General features: G+C 41.6%; 1 protein-coding gene across 1 annotated transcript in view; it reads right to left on the bottom strand.

Annotated features, from left to right (window-relative positions):
* Positions 1 to 17662, bottom strand: part of LOC311115170 (beta-arrestin-1) — a gene marked incomplete at both ends in the record, with an annotated part of 92921 nt that overhangs the window by 27915 nt on the left and 47344 nt on the right. The window contains 7 exons of the mRNA XM_084190373.1: positions 6902 to 6950; positions 7078 to 7148; positions 7375 to 7398; positions 8150 to 8233; positions 9033 to 9170; positions 11567 to 11639; positions 12013 to 12097. Coding sequence (XP_084046499.1) covers positions 6902 to 6950; positions 7078 to 7148; positions 7375 to 7398; positions 8150 to 8233; positions 9033 to 9170; positions 11567 to 11639; positions 12013 to 12097 — 524 coding nt within the window. The remainder of the gene's footprint in view (positions 1 to 6901; positions 6951 to 7077; positions 7149 to 7374; positions 7399 to 8149; positions 8234 to 9032; positions 9171 to 11566; positions 11640 to 12012; positions 12098 to 17662) is intronic.

The following is a 17662-nucleotide window of genomic DNA, read 5'->3' on the forward strand; positions in this document are numbered from 1 at the left end:
CTGCCTCTAACCCTGTTGCAGGGGCTGAGTCACTGGCTTGCTGGTGCTCTTTCATGCCGTCCCTGGGAGGGGTGCGTCACTTGAGTGGGTTGAGTTACTGACGTGATCTTCCTGTCTGGGTTGGCGCCCCCCCCTTGGTTTGTGCTGTGGTGGAGACCTCTGTGGGCTATACTCGGCCTTGTCTCAGGATTGTAAGTTGGTGGTTGGGGATATCCCTCTAGTGGTGCGGGGGCTGTGCTTTGGCGGAGTGGGTGGGGTTATATCCTTCCTGTTTGGCCCTGTCCGGGGGTTTCTTCGGATGGGGCCACAGTGTCTCCGGACCGCTCCTGTCTCAGCCTCCAGTATTTATGCTGCAGTAGTTTATGTGTCGGGGGGCTGGGGTTAGTTGGTTATACCTGGAGTACTTCTCCTGTCTTATCCAGTGTCCTGTGTGAATTTAAGTATGCTCTCTCTAATTCTCTCGTTCTCTCTTTCTCTCTGAGAACCTGAGCCCTAGGACCATACGTCAGGACTACCGGGCATGATGACACCTTGCTGTCCCCAGTCCGCCTGGCCTTGCTGCTATTCCAGTTTCAACTGTTCTGCCTGCGGCTACGAAACCCCTACCTGTCCCAGACCTGCTGTTTTCAACTCTTAATGATCGGCTATGAAAAGCCAACTGAGAGACCTGAGCCCTAGGACCATACGTCGGGACTACCGGCCGTGGTGACTCCTTGCTGTCCCCAGTCCGCCTGGCCTTGCTGCTATTCCAGTTTAAACTGTTCTGCCTGCGGTTATGGAACCCCTACCTGTCCCAGACCTGCTGTTTTCAAACTCTTAATGATCGGCTATGAAAAGCCAACTGAGATTTATTCCTGATTATTATTTGACCATGCTTGTCACTTATGAACATTTTTGAACATCTTGGCATGGTTCTGTTATAATCTCCACCCGGCACAGCCAGAAGAGGACTGGCCACCCCTCATAGCCTGGTTCCTCTCTAGGTTTCTTCCTAGGTTTTCGCCTTTCTAGGGAGTTTTTCCTAGCCACCGTGCTTCTACACCTGCATTACTAGCTGTTTGGGGTTTTAGGCTGGGTTTCTGTACAGCACTTCGAGATATTAGCTGATGTAAGAAGGGCTATATAAAATAAAATTGATTGATTGATTGATTAAATCAGTTAGTTAAAAAAGTGTATTAGATCGGAGTTGGTTAGTAAAGTGTATTAGATCAGATATGGTTAATAAAGTGTATTAGATCAGAGATGGTTAGTAAAGTGTATTAGATCAGTTGGTTAGTAAAGTGTATTAGATCAGAGATGGTTAGAAAAGTGTATTAGATCAGTTGGTTAGTAAAGTGTATTAGATCAGGGATGGTTAGTAAAGTGTATTAGATCAGAGTTGGTTAATAAAGTGTATTAGATCAGAGATGGTTAGTAAAGTGTATTAGATCAGAGATGGTTAGTAAAGTGTATTAGATCAGAGATGGTTAGTAAAGTGTATTAGATCAGAGTTGGTTAATAAAGTGTATTAGATCAGAGATGGTTAGTAAAGTGTATTAGATCAGTTGGTTAGTAAAGTGTATTAGATCAGAGATGGTTAGTAAAGTGTATTAGATCAGAGTTGGTTAATAAAGTGTATTAGATCAGAGTTGGTTAGTAAAGTGTATTAGATCAGGGATGGTTAGTAAAGTGTATTAGATCAGGGATGGTTAGTAAAGTGTATTAGATCAGAGTTGGTTAATAAAGTGTATTAGATCAGAGTTGGTTAGTAAAGTGTATTAGATCAGGGATGGTTAGTAAAGTGTATTAGATCAGATTTGGTTAATAAAGTGTATTAGATCAGAGTTGGTTAGTAAAGTGTATTAGATCAGGGATGGTTAGTAAAGTGTATTAGATCAGAGTTGGTTAATAAAGTGTATTAGATCAGAGTTGGTTAGTAAAGTGTATTAGATCAGGGATGGTTAGTAAAGTGTATTAGATCAGTTGGTTAGTAAAGTGTATTAGATCAGGGATGGTTAATAAAGTGTATTAGATCAGAGTTGGTTAGTAAAGTGTATTAGATCAGTTGGTTAGTAAAGTGTATTTAATCAGAGTTGGTTAGTAAAGTGTATTAGATCAGAGTTGGTTAGAAAAGTGTATTAGATCAGAGATGGTTAGAAAAGTGTATTAGATCAGTTGGTTAGTAAAGTGTATTAGATCAGGGATGGTTAGTAAAGTGTATTAGATCAGAGTTGGTTAGTAAAGTGTATTAGATCAGAGTTGGTTAGTAAAGTGTATTAGATCAGAGATGGTTAGTAAAGTGTATTAGATCAGTTGGTTAGTAAAGTGTATTAGATCAGAGATGATTAGTAAAGTGTATTAGATCCGTTGGTTAGTAAAGTGTATTAGATCAGAGTTGGTTGGTAAAGTGTATTAGATCAGAGATGGTTAGTAAAGTGTATTAGATCAGAGATGGTTAGAAAAGTGGATTAGATCAGTTGGTTAGTAAAGTGGATTATATCAGAGTTGGTTAGTAAAGTGTATTATATCAGAGTTGGTTAGTAAAGTGTATTAGATCAGAGTTGGTTAGTAAAGTGTATTAGATCAGAGTTGGTTAGTAAAGTGTATTAGATCAGAGATGGTTAGTAAAGTGTATTAGATCAGAGTTGGGTAGTAAAGTGTATTAGATCAGAGTTGGTTAGTAAAGTGTATTAGATCAGAGATGGTTAGTAAAGTGTATTAGATCAGTTGGTTAGTAAAGTGTATTAGATCAGAGATGGTTAGAAAAGTGTATTAGATCAGAGTTGGTTAGTAAAGTGTTTTAGATCAGAGTTGGTTAGTAAAATGTATTAGATCAGTTGGTTAGTGAAGTGTATTAGATCGGAGTTGGTTAGTAAAGTGTATTAGATCAGTTGGTTAGTAAAGTCCTCTGTAGCTCAATTGGTAGAGCACGGCGCTCGTAACGCCAGGGTAATATGTTCGATCCCCGGGACCACCCATAAGTAAAAATGTATGCACACATGACTAAGTCGCTTTGGATAAAAGCATCTGCTAAATGGCATATTATTATTATTATATTATAAAGTGTATTAGATCGGAGTTGGTTAGTAAAGTGTATTAGATCAGATGGTTAGTAAAGTGTATTAAATCAGTTAGTTAAAAAAGTGTATTAGATCGGAGTTGGTTAGTAAAGTGTATTAGATCAGATATGGTTAATAAAGTGTATTAGATCAGAGATGGTTAGTAAAGTGTATTAGATCAGTTGGTTAGTAAAGTGTATTAGATCAGAGTTGGTTAGTAAAGTGTATTTAATCAGAGTTGGTTAGAAAAGTGTATTAGATCAGAGATGGTTAGAAAAGTGTATTAGATCAGTTGGTTAGTAAAGTGTATTAGATCAGGGATGGTTAGTAAAGTGTATTAGATCAGAGTTGGTTAATAAAGTGTATTAGATCAGAGATGGTTAGTAAAGTGTATTAGATCAGAGATGGTTAGTAAAGTGTATTAGATCAGAGATGGTTAGTAAAGTGTATTAGATCAGAGTTGGTTAATAAAGTGTATTAGATCAGAGATGGTTAGTAAAGTGTATTAGATCAGTTGGTTAGTAAAGTGTATTAGATCAGAGATGGTTAGTAAAGTGTATTAGATCAGAGTTGGTTAATAAAGTGTATTAGATCAGAGTTGGTTAGTAAAGTGTATTAGATCAGGGATGGTTAGTAAAGTGTATTAGATCAGGGATGGTTAGTAAAGTGTATTAGATCAGAGTTGGTTAATAAAGTGTATTAGATCAGAGTTGGTTAGTAAAGTGTATTAGATCAGGGATGGTTAGTAAAGTGTATTAGATCAGATTTGGTTAATAAAGTGTATTAGATCAGAGTTGGTTAGTAAAGTGTATTAGATCAGGGATGGTTAGTAAAGTGTATTAGATCAGAGTTGGTTAATAAAGTGTATTAGATCAGAGTTGGTTAGTAAAGTGTATTAGATCAGGGATGGTTAGTAAAGTGTATTAGATCAGTTGGTTAGTAAAGTGTATTAGATCAGGGATGGTTAATAAAGTGTATTAGATCAGAGTTGGTTAGTAAAGTGTATTAGATCAGTTGGTTAGTAAAGTGTATTTAATCAGAGTTGGTTAGTAAAGTGTATTAGATCAGAGTTGGTTAGAAAAGTGTATTAGATCAGAGATGGTTAGAAAAGTGTATTAGATCAGTTGGTTAGTAAAGTGTATTAGATCAGGGATGGTTAGTAAAGTGTATTAGATCAGAGTTGGTTAGTAAAGTGTATTAGATCAGAGTTGGTTAGTAAAGTGTATTAGATCAGAGATGGTTAGTAAAGTGTATTAGATCAGTTGGTTAGTAAAGTGTATTAGATCAGAGATGATTAGTAAAGTGTATTAGATCCGTTGGTTAGTAAAGTGTATTAGATCAGAGTTGGTTGGTAAAGTGTATTAGATCAGAGATGGTTAGTAAAGTGTATTAGATCAGAGATGGTTAGAAAAGTGGATTAGATCAGTTGGTTAGTAAAGTGGATTATATCAGAGTTGGTTAGTAAAGTGTATTATATCAGAGTTGGTTAGTAAAGTGTATTAGATCAGAGTTGGTTAGTAAAGTGTATTAGATCAGAGTTGGTTAGTAAAGTGTATTAGATCAGAGATGGTTAGTAAAGTGTATTAGATCAGAGTTGGGTAGTAAAGTGTATTAGATCAGAGTTGGTTAGTAAAGTGTATTAGATCAGAGATGGTTAGTAAAGTGTATTAGATCAGTTGGTTAGTAAAGTGTATTAGATCAGAGATGGTTAGAAAAGTGTATTAGATCAGAGTTGGTTAGTAAAGTGTTTTAGATCAGAGTTGGTTAGTAAAATGTATTAGATCAGTTGGTTAGTGAAGTGTATTAGATCGGAGTTGGTTAGTAAAGTGTATTAGATCAGTTGGTTAGTAAAGTCCTCTGTAGCTCAATTGGTAGAGCACGGCGCTCGTAACGCCAGGGTAATATGTTCGATCCCCGGGACCACCCATAAGTAAAAATGTATGCACACATGACTAAGTCGCTTTGGATAAAAGCATCTGCTAAATGGCATATTATTATTATTATATTATAAAGTGTATTAGATCGGAGTTGGTTAGTAAAGTGTATTAGATCAGATGGTTAGTAAAGTGTATTAAATCAGTTAGTTAAAAAAGTGTATTAGATCGGAGTTGGTTAGTAAAGTGTATTAGATCAGATATGGTTAATAAAGTGTATTAGATCAGAGATGGTTAGTAAAGTGTATTAGATCAGTTGGTTAGTAAAGTGTATTAGATCAGAGTTGGTTAGTAAAGTGTATTTAATCAGAGTTGGTTAGAAAAGTGTATTAGATCAGAGATGGTTAGAAAAGTGTATTAGATCAGTTGGTTAGTAAAGTGTATTAGATCAGGGATGGTTAGTAAAGTGTATTAGATCAGAGTTGGTTAGTAAAGTGTATTAGATCAGAGTTGGTTAGTAAAGTGTATTAGATCAGAGATGGTTAAAAAAGTGTATTAGATCAGTTGGTTAGTAAAGTGTATTAGATCAGAGATGGTTAGTAAAGTGTATTTAATCAGAGTTGGTTAGTAAAGTGTATTAGATCAGAGTTGGTTAGTAAAGTGTATTAGATCAGAGATGGATAGAAAAGTGTATTAGATCAGTTGGTTAGTAAAGTGGATTATATCAGAGATGGTTAGAAAAGTGTATTAGATTAGTTGGTTAGTAAAGTGGATTATATCAGAGATGGTTGGTAAAGTGTATTAGATCCGTTGGTTATTAAAATGCATTGATTAGAAACTATACTGTTTAAGCAGTTTTAAAGCTCACAGTTCTTTATAAGTCTTTATAACCCATTCATATTGCATTACACATAGGTGGTTCAAAGAGAGCTGAAATCAAGATTACCACACAAGTATTTTGATTGTTTAATTACTGTAGGCGTATGCTCAGCTCAGTAAACGTCTTAGCTTATTCTGTTGTTGTTGTTTTGTTATTGTTGCTGTTATTTATGCCGGTATTCAATCCGATAGCGGATTTGGACAATGTATTATTTAAAGTGAATTTCCCATTGAACCGACATATAGTATGCAGCGTTTACCGTGAATGTGGTCTCTCCGCGAACGCAGGAACGTTGCCTTTAAAAACGTGCATCGCGGACAAACGCAATTGGATTGAATCCTGGCCATAGTCATTTACAGACAGTACAGGGCGTAGAAACATGTCAGCAACATCAAGTCCGAAACTGTATTATCAGCAGATCATTATGCAGGTCCATCAACCACACTAATGCTTCCAACAGCCTGAGAGCTACAGAAACCTGCCACGGCTACATCTCTTTCCTGCTGTCAGTCATTTAGATGGCTATAAAACAATAAAGAGGCGTGCTGGGAGAGACCACATTACATGAAAGAATATTGAATGTATTATTCATAATTGGGCCTTTCTGCTGGTTAATGTGCTTTGGCCAGAGACGGGCTGTTAGGTTGCATTGGGCCAGAGATGGGCTGTTACGTTGCATTGGCCAGAGACGGGCTGTTATAGAGAGGCAATGAAACAGGAGGAAGTGAAGCCATGTTTTATTGACGAGGACAAGTGGTGCAGCAGGCAGCAAGCAGCAGGCAGTAAGCAGCAGGCAGTAAGCTGAAGGCAGTAAACTGAAGGCAGCAAGCAGCAAGTGGCAGGCAGTAAGTGAAAGGCAGTAAGCTGCAGGCAGCAAGCAGCAGGCAGTAAGCTGAAGGCAGTAAGCAGCAGGCAGTAAGCAGCAGGCAGTAAGCAGCAGGCAGAAGGCAGTAAGCAGCAGGCAGTAAGCAGCAGGCAGAAGGCAGTAAGCAGCAGGCAGTAAGCAACAAGTAAAGGCAGCAACCAGCAAGGGCCAGTATGTTAGAGTGTCAGTCAGACAGACAGACAGACAGACAGACAGACAGACAGACCAGGGTAGAGCTGCTTACTTTGTGTCAAATTCTATCAAGTTTGTGTCTATTGGCTCCTCGTCTGCAGCTGAAATACAAGTAAATGAGCATTATAATTCACCATTTTAGACCAAGAAACGTTTTTGTTGATTGATTGATACAGAACGACATTGAAAACTTGTGAACTGAAAAATACTGTATGTGTAGATACATACCATCTCTGTAGATTGCATCTTCGATTGGTTTGGGATGCATTAGCGTAAAGGGGAGCTCAACATGGACATCACTGGAAAAGAAAATGAAACTACATGTAGATGAATGATGTATGATGAACAAACAAGTTTATGAATTAGCATTTCAATGTAGTATTATGTTACAGCTTGTATTATTACATCACAGTCTGCTCTGTATAACACGGAAATGTACATCTCTTCGGGCAAAACAAATAGCATTACAACTCTAGACAACAACATTGGCATGCAACATGTCATTACAGAAACATCTATGTTTACCTTGTTGCAAGATCTCCTAAGAGTCTGAAATCAATGAAACATTGTCAGTGTTTTTACCTCAGACAGCAATGCAGTCACATAACCATAGAATTAGGAATTAGAATACTAGAATGGATTCAGGGCTTTATTCAATCTGTATTGCTTCGATCACGCTGTAACGCTGAATTTCCACCAAACGGATTGAATAGAGCCATTAGACAAGTTGTAAATGCAACAAGTACTGATTTGTATCATATTATAACACTCACAGCTTTCCAAAAAAAACAACATTGAGTCATTTATGGTCTGTTTACATATATTTTAGAGACTATTTATACAGATTATTATTATTTTTATAAAACCGGTGTAAACTGTGTAAACTTTATAATTATATTATAATATTTTAGGTTGACAATACTAATACTAATATTCTACTACACAATTTTGATATATCAGATGCCTTATTTCTATTTTCCTGCATAAGTTAAATCAGGAAATGCATCACCTACTGTATGCCTGTACTGGCATTGCATTCATTGCAATTAGACTGGTTTGGATTTCTCCCTGACCACAATGGCTGCCATTTTCATACCATTCTAGAACTTTGAGAGTTGATGACGTTTCCCCTCTAGTAATTTAATAGGAGGTCTATGAACATAACCCTAACCCCCAGACACCAATAAAATAGGTTTAGGGTTATTAGGCAAAATGAACATACTGGTTCACAAACACCAAGACGTATGTTTAAACCCTAACCCTAACACTTAACACCAAGATGTATGTTTAAAGTGCATACCCGCCTCGAGACACAACAAGCTTCACTTTGACTTTGTAGGATACGATGATACCCAGGATCTCCTTGTTGGCTCCCTCTCTTAACCTGTTGATGGGACAAACAAAAAAAATCACTGACTGACATCATCTTCTGATTATCACCAAGCCCTTCATTCACCAGCTGGGATTCTGGAAACTGGTGGGATTGTTGGTGGGATTGTGGAAGCTGGTGGGATTGTGGAAGCTGGTGGGATTGTGGAAGCTGGTGGGATTGTGGAAGCTGGTGGGATTGTGGAAACTGGTGGGATTGTTGGTGGGATTGTGGAAGCTGGTGGGATTGTGGAAGCTGGTGGGATTGTGGAAGCTGGTGGGATTGTGGAAGCTGGTGGGATTGTTGGTGGGATTGTGGAAACTGGTGGAATTGTTGTATTCAGATGTGAACTGTATAATAGGAGAAGATATCGGACGACGACATGAAGACAATAATAGAGTCGAGCATATACATGATGTCTGAAGACAGTAAGCCTTAGGGTCAAGCATACACATGATGTCTGAAGACAGTAAGCCTTATTTCAGCTTTATACCTCCACAGTGGGGGAAACCTTAACATGACATAGCAGAGCATAGCATAGTATAGAATAGTATAGCATAGTATAACATATCGAATAAAATAGAATAGTATAACATAGTATAGCATAGTATAACATATCGAATAATATAGAATAGGATAACATAGTATAGCATAGTATAGTATAACATAGTATAGTATAACATAGTATAACATAGTATAGTATAACATAGTATATAATAACATAGTATAGTATAACATAGTATATAATAGTATAACATAGTATAGTATAGCATAGCACAGCATTGCATAAAATAGCATAACACATTGTACTCACAATGTACTAGAAGCCAGGTTTGTGTCCTCGTGCTTCAGTTTCCCATCCAACGCCAGACCACGTTTCTCCCGGTTGTTGTTGAGGAAGGGGGTGAGGGTGTAGACTTTACAAAACGTTGAACTTGGAGCCACCACGTCACTGGAACAACAATGATCAATCGTAATCAATAACACCAGATCAGTTACATGAGGTTGATGTACTGTACATGAAGATGGTTCTTTTCTGTGATGATGACTAATGCTTGGCCTGCTTTGTAATTTGTGTTTATGAAGGTTAACCAGGCATACCATCCAGCAATGTCTCAATCCTAAGAAAAACTATGACAATAATATTGTACAGTGGGGGAAAAAAGTATTTAGTCAGCCACAAATTGTGCAAGTTCTCCCACTTAAAAAGATGAGAGAGGCCTGTAATTTTCATCATAGGTACACGTCAACTATGACAGACAAAATGAGAAAAAAAAATCCAGAAATTCACATTGTAGGATTTTTTATGAATTTATTTGCAACTTATGGTGGAAAATAGTATTTGGTCAATAACAAAAGTTTCTCAATACCTTGTTATATACCCTTTGTTGGCAATGACACAGGTCAAACGTTTTTCTGTAAGTCTTCACAAGGTTTTCACACACTGTTGCTGGTATTTTGGCCCATTCCTCCATGCAGATCTCCTCTAGAGCAGTGATGTTTTGGGGCTGTCGCTGGGCAACACGGACTTTCAACTCCCTCCAAAGATTTTCTATGGGGTTGAGATCTGGAGACTGGCTAGGCCACTCCAGGACCTTGAAATGCTTCTTACGAAGCCACTCCTTCGTTGCCCGGGCGGTGTGTTTGGGATCATTGTCATGCTGAAAGACCCAGCCACGTTTCATCTTCAATGCCCTTGCTGATGGAAGGAGGTTTTCACTCAAAATCTCACGATACATGTCCCCATTCATTCTTTCCTTTACACGGATCAGTCGTCCTGGTCCCTTTGCAGAAAAACAGCCCCAAAGCATGATGTTTCCACCCCCATGCTTCACAGTAGGTATGGTGTTCTTTGGATGCAACTCAGCATTCTTTGTCCTCCAAACACGACGAGTTGAGTTTTTACCAAGAATTTCTATTTTGGTTTCATCTGACCATATGACATTCTCCCAATCCTCTTCTGGATCATCCAAATGCACTCTAGCAAACTTCAGACGGGCCTGGACATGTACTGGCTTAAGCAGGGGGACACGTCTGGCACTGCAGGATTTGAGTCCCTGGCGGCGTAGTGTGTTACTGATGGTAGGCTTTGTTACTTTGGTCCCAGCTCTCTGCAGGTCATTCACTAGGTCCCCCCGTGTGGTTCTGGGATTTTTGCTCACCGTTCTTGTGATCATTTTGACCCCACGGGTGAGATCTTGCGTGGAGCCCCAGATCGAGGGAGATTATCAGTGGTCTTGTATGTCTTCCATTTCCTAATAATTGCTCCCACAGTTGATTTCTTCAAACCAAGCTGCTTACCTATTGCAGATTCAGTCTTCCCAGCCTGGTGCAGGTCTACAATTTTGTTTCTGGTGTCCTTTGACAGCTCTTTGGTCTTGGCCATAGTGGAGTTTGGAGTGTGACTGTTTGAGGTTGTGGACAGGTGTCTTTTATACTGATAACAAGTTCAAACAGGTGCCATTAATACAGGTAACGAGTGGAGGACAGAGGAGCCTCTTAAAGAAGAATTTACAGGTCTGTGAGAGCCAGAAATATTGCTTGTTTGTAGGTGACCAAATACTTATTTTCCACCATAATTTGCAAATAAATTCATTAAAAATCCTACAATGTGATTGTCTGGAGAAATAAAAATCTCAATTTGTCTGTCATAGTTGACGTGTACCTATGATGAAAATTACAGGCCTCTCTCATCTTTTTAAGTGGGAGAACTTGCACAATTGGTGGCTGATAGTCCAGACAGCTTCTACCCCCGAGCCATAAGACTCCTGAACAGCTAATCATGGCTACCCGGACTATTTGCACTGCCCCCCCACCCCATCCTTTTACGCTGCTGCTACTCTGTTAATTATTTATGCATAGTCACTTTAACTCTACCCACATGTACATATTACTTCAACTACCTCAACTAGCCGGTGCCCCCGCACGTTGACTCTGCACCGGTACCCCCCTGTATATATAGCCTCCCTACTGTTATTTTATTTTACTTCTGCTCTTTTTTTCTCAACACTTTTTTTGTTGTTGTTTTATTTTTATGCACTGTTGGTTAAGGGCTGTAAGTAAGCATTTCACTGTAATGTCTGCACCTGTTGTATTCGGCACATGTGGCCAATAACATTTGATTTGATTTGATTTGACTAAATACTTTTTTCCCCCACTGTATCTCTATATCCAAATGTCAGATTAGTTATTGAAGACTGGCCTGGCCTACATGTCAGATGTCACAAGTCATTAGTTATTGAAGACTGGCCTGGCCTACATGTCAGATGTCACAAGTCATTAGTTATTGAAGACTGGCCTGGCCTACATGTCAGATGTCTGTATTATAAAGAAGGTAAAGAAACGTACTCTGTCTCCTCTGTTGCGACCGGGCATTTGTATTGTGCTGTGTTGAATAGGCAGATGTCTGCATACTGACGCACTGTGAATAGAAATTACAATACTTACAGATGTAGTATCTTAATTTGATCACTCTTTTGTTGCTGAGAATTTTCCTGAACCGCAGGAAATGCAGATGAGCTTCATGATTTACATTAATTCACTGAAAACCCACAATAATACATTGTTATATTAACAGTATTGCACTGTTCATGTAGACTACTTTTGTCTAGCTAATAGCCTAACCGCCGATAAGCAACATTATGGACTAAATGTTCAAATCCTATTGTTGCAGGATATTTCTGCTGTGACAATATTGGTCAAATTGAGATCCTACATATGTAGAACCTGTCAATGTTCTGAAAGAAACACACAGGATTACAGTAATTTGATTCTGAATTGTAGGTTGCAATAACCTGAAATCTTCATTTTCTTCACTGTCTTGTTGGTGTTGTTTGTGACGTGAACGTTGACACTGATAGGCTCCCCGTGGTAGTAGATCTGAAAGGAGAGATGCAAAAGACTCAATATTACTGTACCCCAACAAACACCCTCCTCCCCCCGAAAAAACAGTAGGCTGAGTAATGTAGAGTAATGTGGATTAACTCTGTATAATGTAGAGTAATATAGAGTAATATAGAGTAATGTAGAGTAATGTAGAGTAATGTAGAGTAATATAGAGTAATGTAGTATAATGTAGAGTAATGTAATATAATGTAGAGTAATGTAGAGTAATATAGAGTAATGTAGTATAATGTAGAGTAATGTAATATAATGTAGAGTACTGTAGTAAAATGTAGTAAAATGTATTATAATGAAGAGTAATGTGGAGTAATGTGGATTCATGTAGTATAATGTACTGTAATGTAGGGTAATGTCGAGTAATGTAGTATAATGTAGAGTAATGTAATATAATGTAGAGTACTGTAGTAAAATGTAGTAAAATGTATTATAATGAAGAGTAATGTGGAGTAATGTGGATTCATGTAGTATAATTGTCACACCCTGGCTCTGGGACTCTATTTGTTGAGCCAGGGTGTGTTTATTCTATGTGTGATATGTCTATGTTGGGGGTTCTAGGTTGTCTGTTTCTATGTTTGCCTGTGTGACTCCCAATCAGAGGCAACGAGTGTCAGCTGTCGGCTGGTTGTCTCTGGGAGCCATATTTAACTGTCTGTGTTTCACTTTGTGTTTGTGGGTTTTTGTTCCGTGTCGGTATTTGTTTACCGTGGACTTCACGAGTCGTGTTTTGTTTTGTATACTTTAACTAATTAAAGTCATGTTTGTTTCACACGCTGCGCCTTGGTCTACTCACTCCTACGACGATCGTGACAATAATGTACTGTAATGTAGGGTAATGTCGAGTAATGTAGTATAATGTAGAGTAATGTAATATAATGTAGAGTACTGTAGTAAAATGTAGTAAAATGTATTATAATGAAGAGTAATGTAGAGTAATGTGGATTAACGTATTCTAATGTACTGTGAGAAATTGAAAAAGTGTATGGTTGAGAGGGATGAGGCAAAAGGAATGGCAAATAGGTCTGGCTGTACAACCAATAAATAATGTGACTAAACTGAATAAAAAGAAGAAGAAACTACACTATGAAACATGGATAAACGACAAAGAATTACAGTAAAAAGCTTTGGAGCACCTTCAATGAAATTTTGGGGAAAAAGGCAAATTCAGCTCCATCATTCATTGAATCAGATGGCTCATTCATCACAAAACCGACTGATATTGCCAACTACTTTAATGATTTTTTCATTGGCAAAATTTGCAAACTCAGGCATGACATGCCAGCAACAAACGCTGACACTACACATCCAAGTATATCTGACCAAATTATGAAAGACAAGCGTTGTAATTTTGAATTCCGTAAACTGAGTGTGGAAGAGGTGAAATGACAAGCCACCTTGGTCTGACAACATGGATGGAAAATTACTGAGGATAATAGCGGACGATATTGCCACTCCTATTTGCCATATCTTCAATTTAAGCCTACTAGAAAGTGTGTTCCCTCAGGTCTGGAGGGTCATTCAGCTACCTGAGAATAGGAAAGCCCCCTTTACTGGCTCAAATAGCCGACCAATCAGCCTGTTACCAACCCTTAGTAAAGTTTTGGAAAAATGGTGTTTGACCAGATACAAACTTACACTACTGGTCAAAAGTTTTAGAACACCTAGTCATTCAATGATTTTTCTTTATTTTTACAATTTTCTACATCGTAGAATAATTGTGAAGACATCAAAACTATGAAATAACACATATGGAATCATGTAGTAACCAAAAAAAGTGTTAAGCAAATCAAAATATATTTGAGATTTGAGATTCTTCAAATAGCCATGATGACAGCTTTGCACACTCTTGGCATTCTCTCAACCAGCTTCATGAGGTAGTCACCTGGAATTCATTTCAATTAACAGGTGTGCCTTCTTAAAAGTGAATTTGTGGAATTTATTTCCTTCATAATGTGTTTGAGCCAATCAGTTGTGTTGTGACAAGGTAGGGGGGGATATACAGAAGATAGCCCTATTTGGTACAAGACCAAGTCCATATTATGGCAAGAACAGCTCAAACAAGCAAAGAGAAATGACAGTTCTATATCGTGGAGCTCCGCCCCATAGGGGAGCTCTGCTCCTAATGGTTTACCCTCTGCCCTAAGGCAGCAGCAGCCTGAGACAAAATTATGCACACACCTACAGCCAATAGGAGTACAGGTGTCCCTATAAGAGGGGACGCTTCCCCTCAATCAGCCTCCCTTTTTCTTCAGCGACTGGATGACTAGACTGAAGAGCCAAGAAGAGACGAAGCACGAAGACTCAGGACGAAAACGCCGTTGATATTCCAGTCATCAACGTCGTCTAAATGAGCACACCGGGTGATTTTCCCCCCCCAAAAGCTCTTTTCAGAGCTCAGTGCAGATGCACCTCCATGGCGGCCGGTGACCACCACGACTTATGTTTAGTGTGTTTGGGATCCCAGCATGCCAAGGAGGGCGTCTGCAGTCCCCCGAATTGCGCCTCCTGCGCCCTCCTTTCTTTAAAGGAGAGGAAGCAGCGTTGGGCGTTTTTCAGGGAGGACATCCCCCTTGAGGATGTGCTGTCGATACTAGCCTCTGCTTCAGAGGCGTCGTCCGACGGCGCAGACTCGGGGGAAGATGGGGATTTTGAGGAAGGGTCTGGCATTCCAATGGAACAGTCGGACCCCGTCCCTCATACTTTCAAGCCCCCCTTTCCTCTGGAGAGCGAGAGGGCTTGTAGTCCCTATAGCGAAGGGGATACGAGCTCTGAGAGATCAGAAGCTCTCTCTTTCGCTGCAGCCTCTCTGAGAGCGGATTTTCCGTGTCTCATTGAGAGAGCTGCTCAACGGCTGGCAATAAGCCTGCCCCCTCTTCCCTCCGCACCGGAGGTTGATATGATGGAGGGCGGTCCTTATTCCAGGCCGAGGAAGGCGGCAGAGCCAGTGGCTCCTGCCATGCCTTCTTTGGCTAGGTACGTTGGAGGCTCGGGGGAGGCACCTTTAGCGGCGCGTTCGCCTGTAAAAGCGTATCTCCCATTCACGAGAGTGGAAGGAAGGTTCCAGTGTCAGGGGATCCCCAGGTTAGAGAGCGCCATGGCGGCGTATCTCGTACCGGGTTCGAGCCCTTGGCCCTCTTCCAAGAAGGCCACGTTGCCATCCCAGAAGGACCGACTCACAGCGTCGCTGTTGGAGAAGTCTTTTGGGTTGGGAGCCCAAGCTGTAGCAGCAGCTAACAACATTGCCCTCTTGGCGGCCTCTCTGTCCCGTTTAACCACGGGTAAGACAGAGATGGCACCAGAGGAGGTGGAGGAGGCGTCCAGGATTTCTGGCGCCATACTCCACCTTACACAGGCGTCCGCAGTCTGCGCGGGGAGATCCATGGCCACTTCGGTGGTCGGGGAACGACACCTCTGGTTGTCTTTGACTTCCATGAAAGAGGCAGACAGGACGTCTCTCTTGAACGCCCCCCTCTCTGACGACGGCCTCTTTGGGGTCGCAGTCAAAGAGGCGACGGAGCGTTTTTCGAAGTTGGAGGAGGAGAAGAAGCAGTTGGCCAAGCACCTGCCGTTGGCAGGACGACTCGGCCCCCCTCCTCCCCAAAGGCCATCTACCTCCGCCCCTCTAAGTAGACCGGGATCTACGACGAGGCGGCGTAATCGGCATCATCCGGCGGCCACGAGCAGCAAGGGAGCGGGCTCGGCCCTCCCAGCAGCTACGGTAGCCCCACTACAGCCGGCGAGGGAGGTGACGAGGACGCCGACCTGGCCCTCCAAGGGAGGCAAGAGGAGGCGTACGTGACGGGACGCGGGGGAGAGGATGGAGGACGCATCGATGGTGTCGAACGCGCCCACTGTTCCCCCCCACCCTTCGGTTGAAGGGACGGGTGCTGATGTAAATGCTTTTGTTGATGTGTTTAATAAAGAGTTGGCTCCACCTGACTTTGTCAAAAAAGAGCCTCTTTTCCATAATACGTCCGAGAGCGTTCAAATCTCACCCTCTCTTCCTTACCACTCTAAGAGCCGTTCAGCCCACCGAGGGTGCGTTGCTGAACAGGCACTAAGAGTAGGTATCCAGAAGACCTCAATCAGGTCGTCACATCACACTTCACGTATAAGAAGTGCTTTACATAGAAGGCAGCAGTCCCGGTCAGATTCTGACATGAGGACGCAGCCGCTATTTGGGGATGGCGCACTAGTACAGACTAAGGTCTCCACTAGTACGAGCCAGACCCATGCTGCGTTCACGGAGGGCCCGATTACCGCGGTCACCAAGGTGCCCAGAGTATCGGCGCCCCCAGGCATTGTAACACAGCAGCTATCTGGGGACGGCGCATTATCGCAGACCAAGGTCTCGGTTAATGCGATTCAGACCCATGCTACGTTCACGGAGGGCAGGATTACTAGCGTTATGGGTATAACCAAAGTATCAGCTCCCCTGACAGAACGAGCCAGTACTCACCACACTGAGCGTGAATCAACCCACCAGGGGTGCAGAGTTGAACACACACAGAAGGTGAAAGTTAAGAAGGTATCAAGGCGCCGTCTTGTTTTACCTCATAGAGACCTCATACTACAGACTTCTAGGAGTACTGTAGTGAAGGGCTCTGATAGCGAATTGCAGTCACCTAAGATGACGCAATCGCTCGCTGGGGATGGTGCCCTGCCGCAGGCTGTGGCCTCGGTCAGCGCAATTCAGACCCGCGATGCGTTCAAGGAGGGCAGGAATACGACGGTTACGGGTTTAACTGAACGCATTTCCTCTCCCTTTCACGGGAGGCCCACCTTGGGCTGTTCCACCACTTCAATGTCGGGGAACAGTGGCGGTAAGGGCCATAGAGGAATACAGGTCCTTCCTACTGGATGCACCACAGCTTCGCGCCCAGCCACTTTCTCTGCATTGCTGGCAGTGGCGAAGAAGCTGCACCCTCTCACGCTGGCTAGAACAGACGTTGCAGAAGGGTTATGCTCTCCAATTCCACCGGACCCCACCCCCTTCAGGGGAGTGGTGGAGACGGTGATGAAGACGCCAGACAAAGTGGCCGCTCTGATGACAGAGATTACGGAACTTTTGGCGAAGGAGGCGGTGACAGTAGTTCCCCGGGAGCAAAGGAACAAAGGGCTATATTTGCCTTATTTCCTAGTGCCCAAAAAGACGGGAGGAGTGAGGCCGATTTTGGATTCACGCATTCTCAACGAGAGCATAACCAAACGGCCCTTCCGAATGCTAACGACAAAACGCCTGCTGGAATGTGTCCAGAAAGGGGATTTTTGTACGAGCATAGACCTAAAGGACGCGTACTTTCATGTGCCGGTTCAGCCGCGTCACAGGAAGTTTCTGCGGTTCGCCTTTCAAGGGGTGGCGTACGAATACACGAGGATGCCATTTGGGTATGCCCTGGCACCTCGCACATTTTCCAAGTGTGTGGAGGCGGCATTGGAACCGTTGCGTCGTCAGGGAATACGGCTACTAGCCTACCTGGACGACCTACTTGTTCTCGCCCCGTCAGCAGAGCTGGCGATCACTCACACAACACAGACAGTGAT

This window comes from Coregonus lavaretus (assembly GCF_964263955.1).
Source record: "Coregonus lavaretus genome assembly, contig: HAP1_SCAFFOLD_268, whole genome shotgun sequence".
NCBI lineage: Eukaryota > Metazoa > Chordata > Actinopteri > Salmoniformes > Salmonidae > Coregonus > Coregonus lavaretus.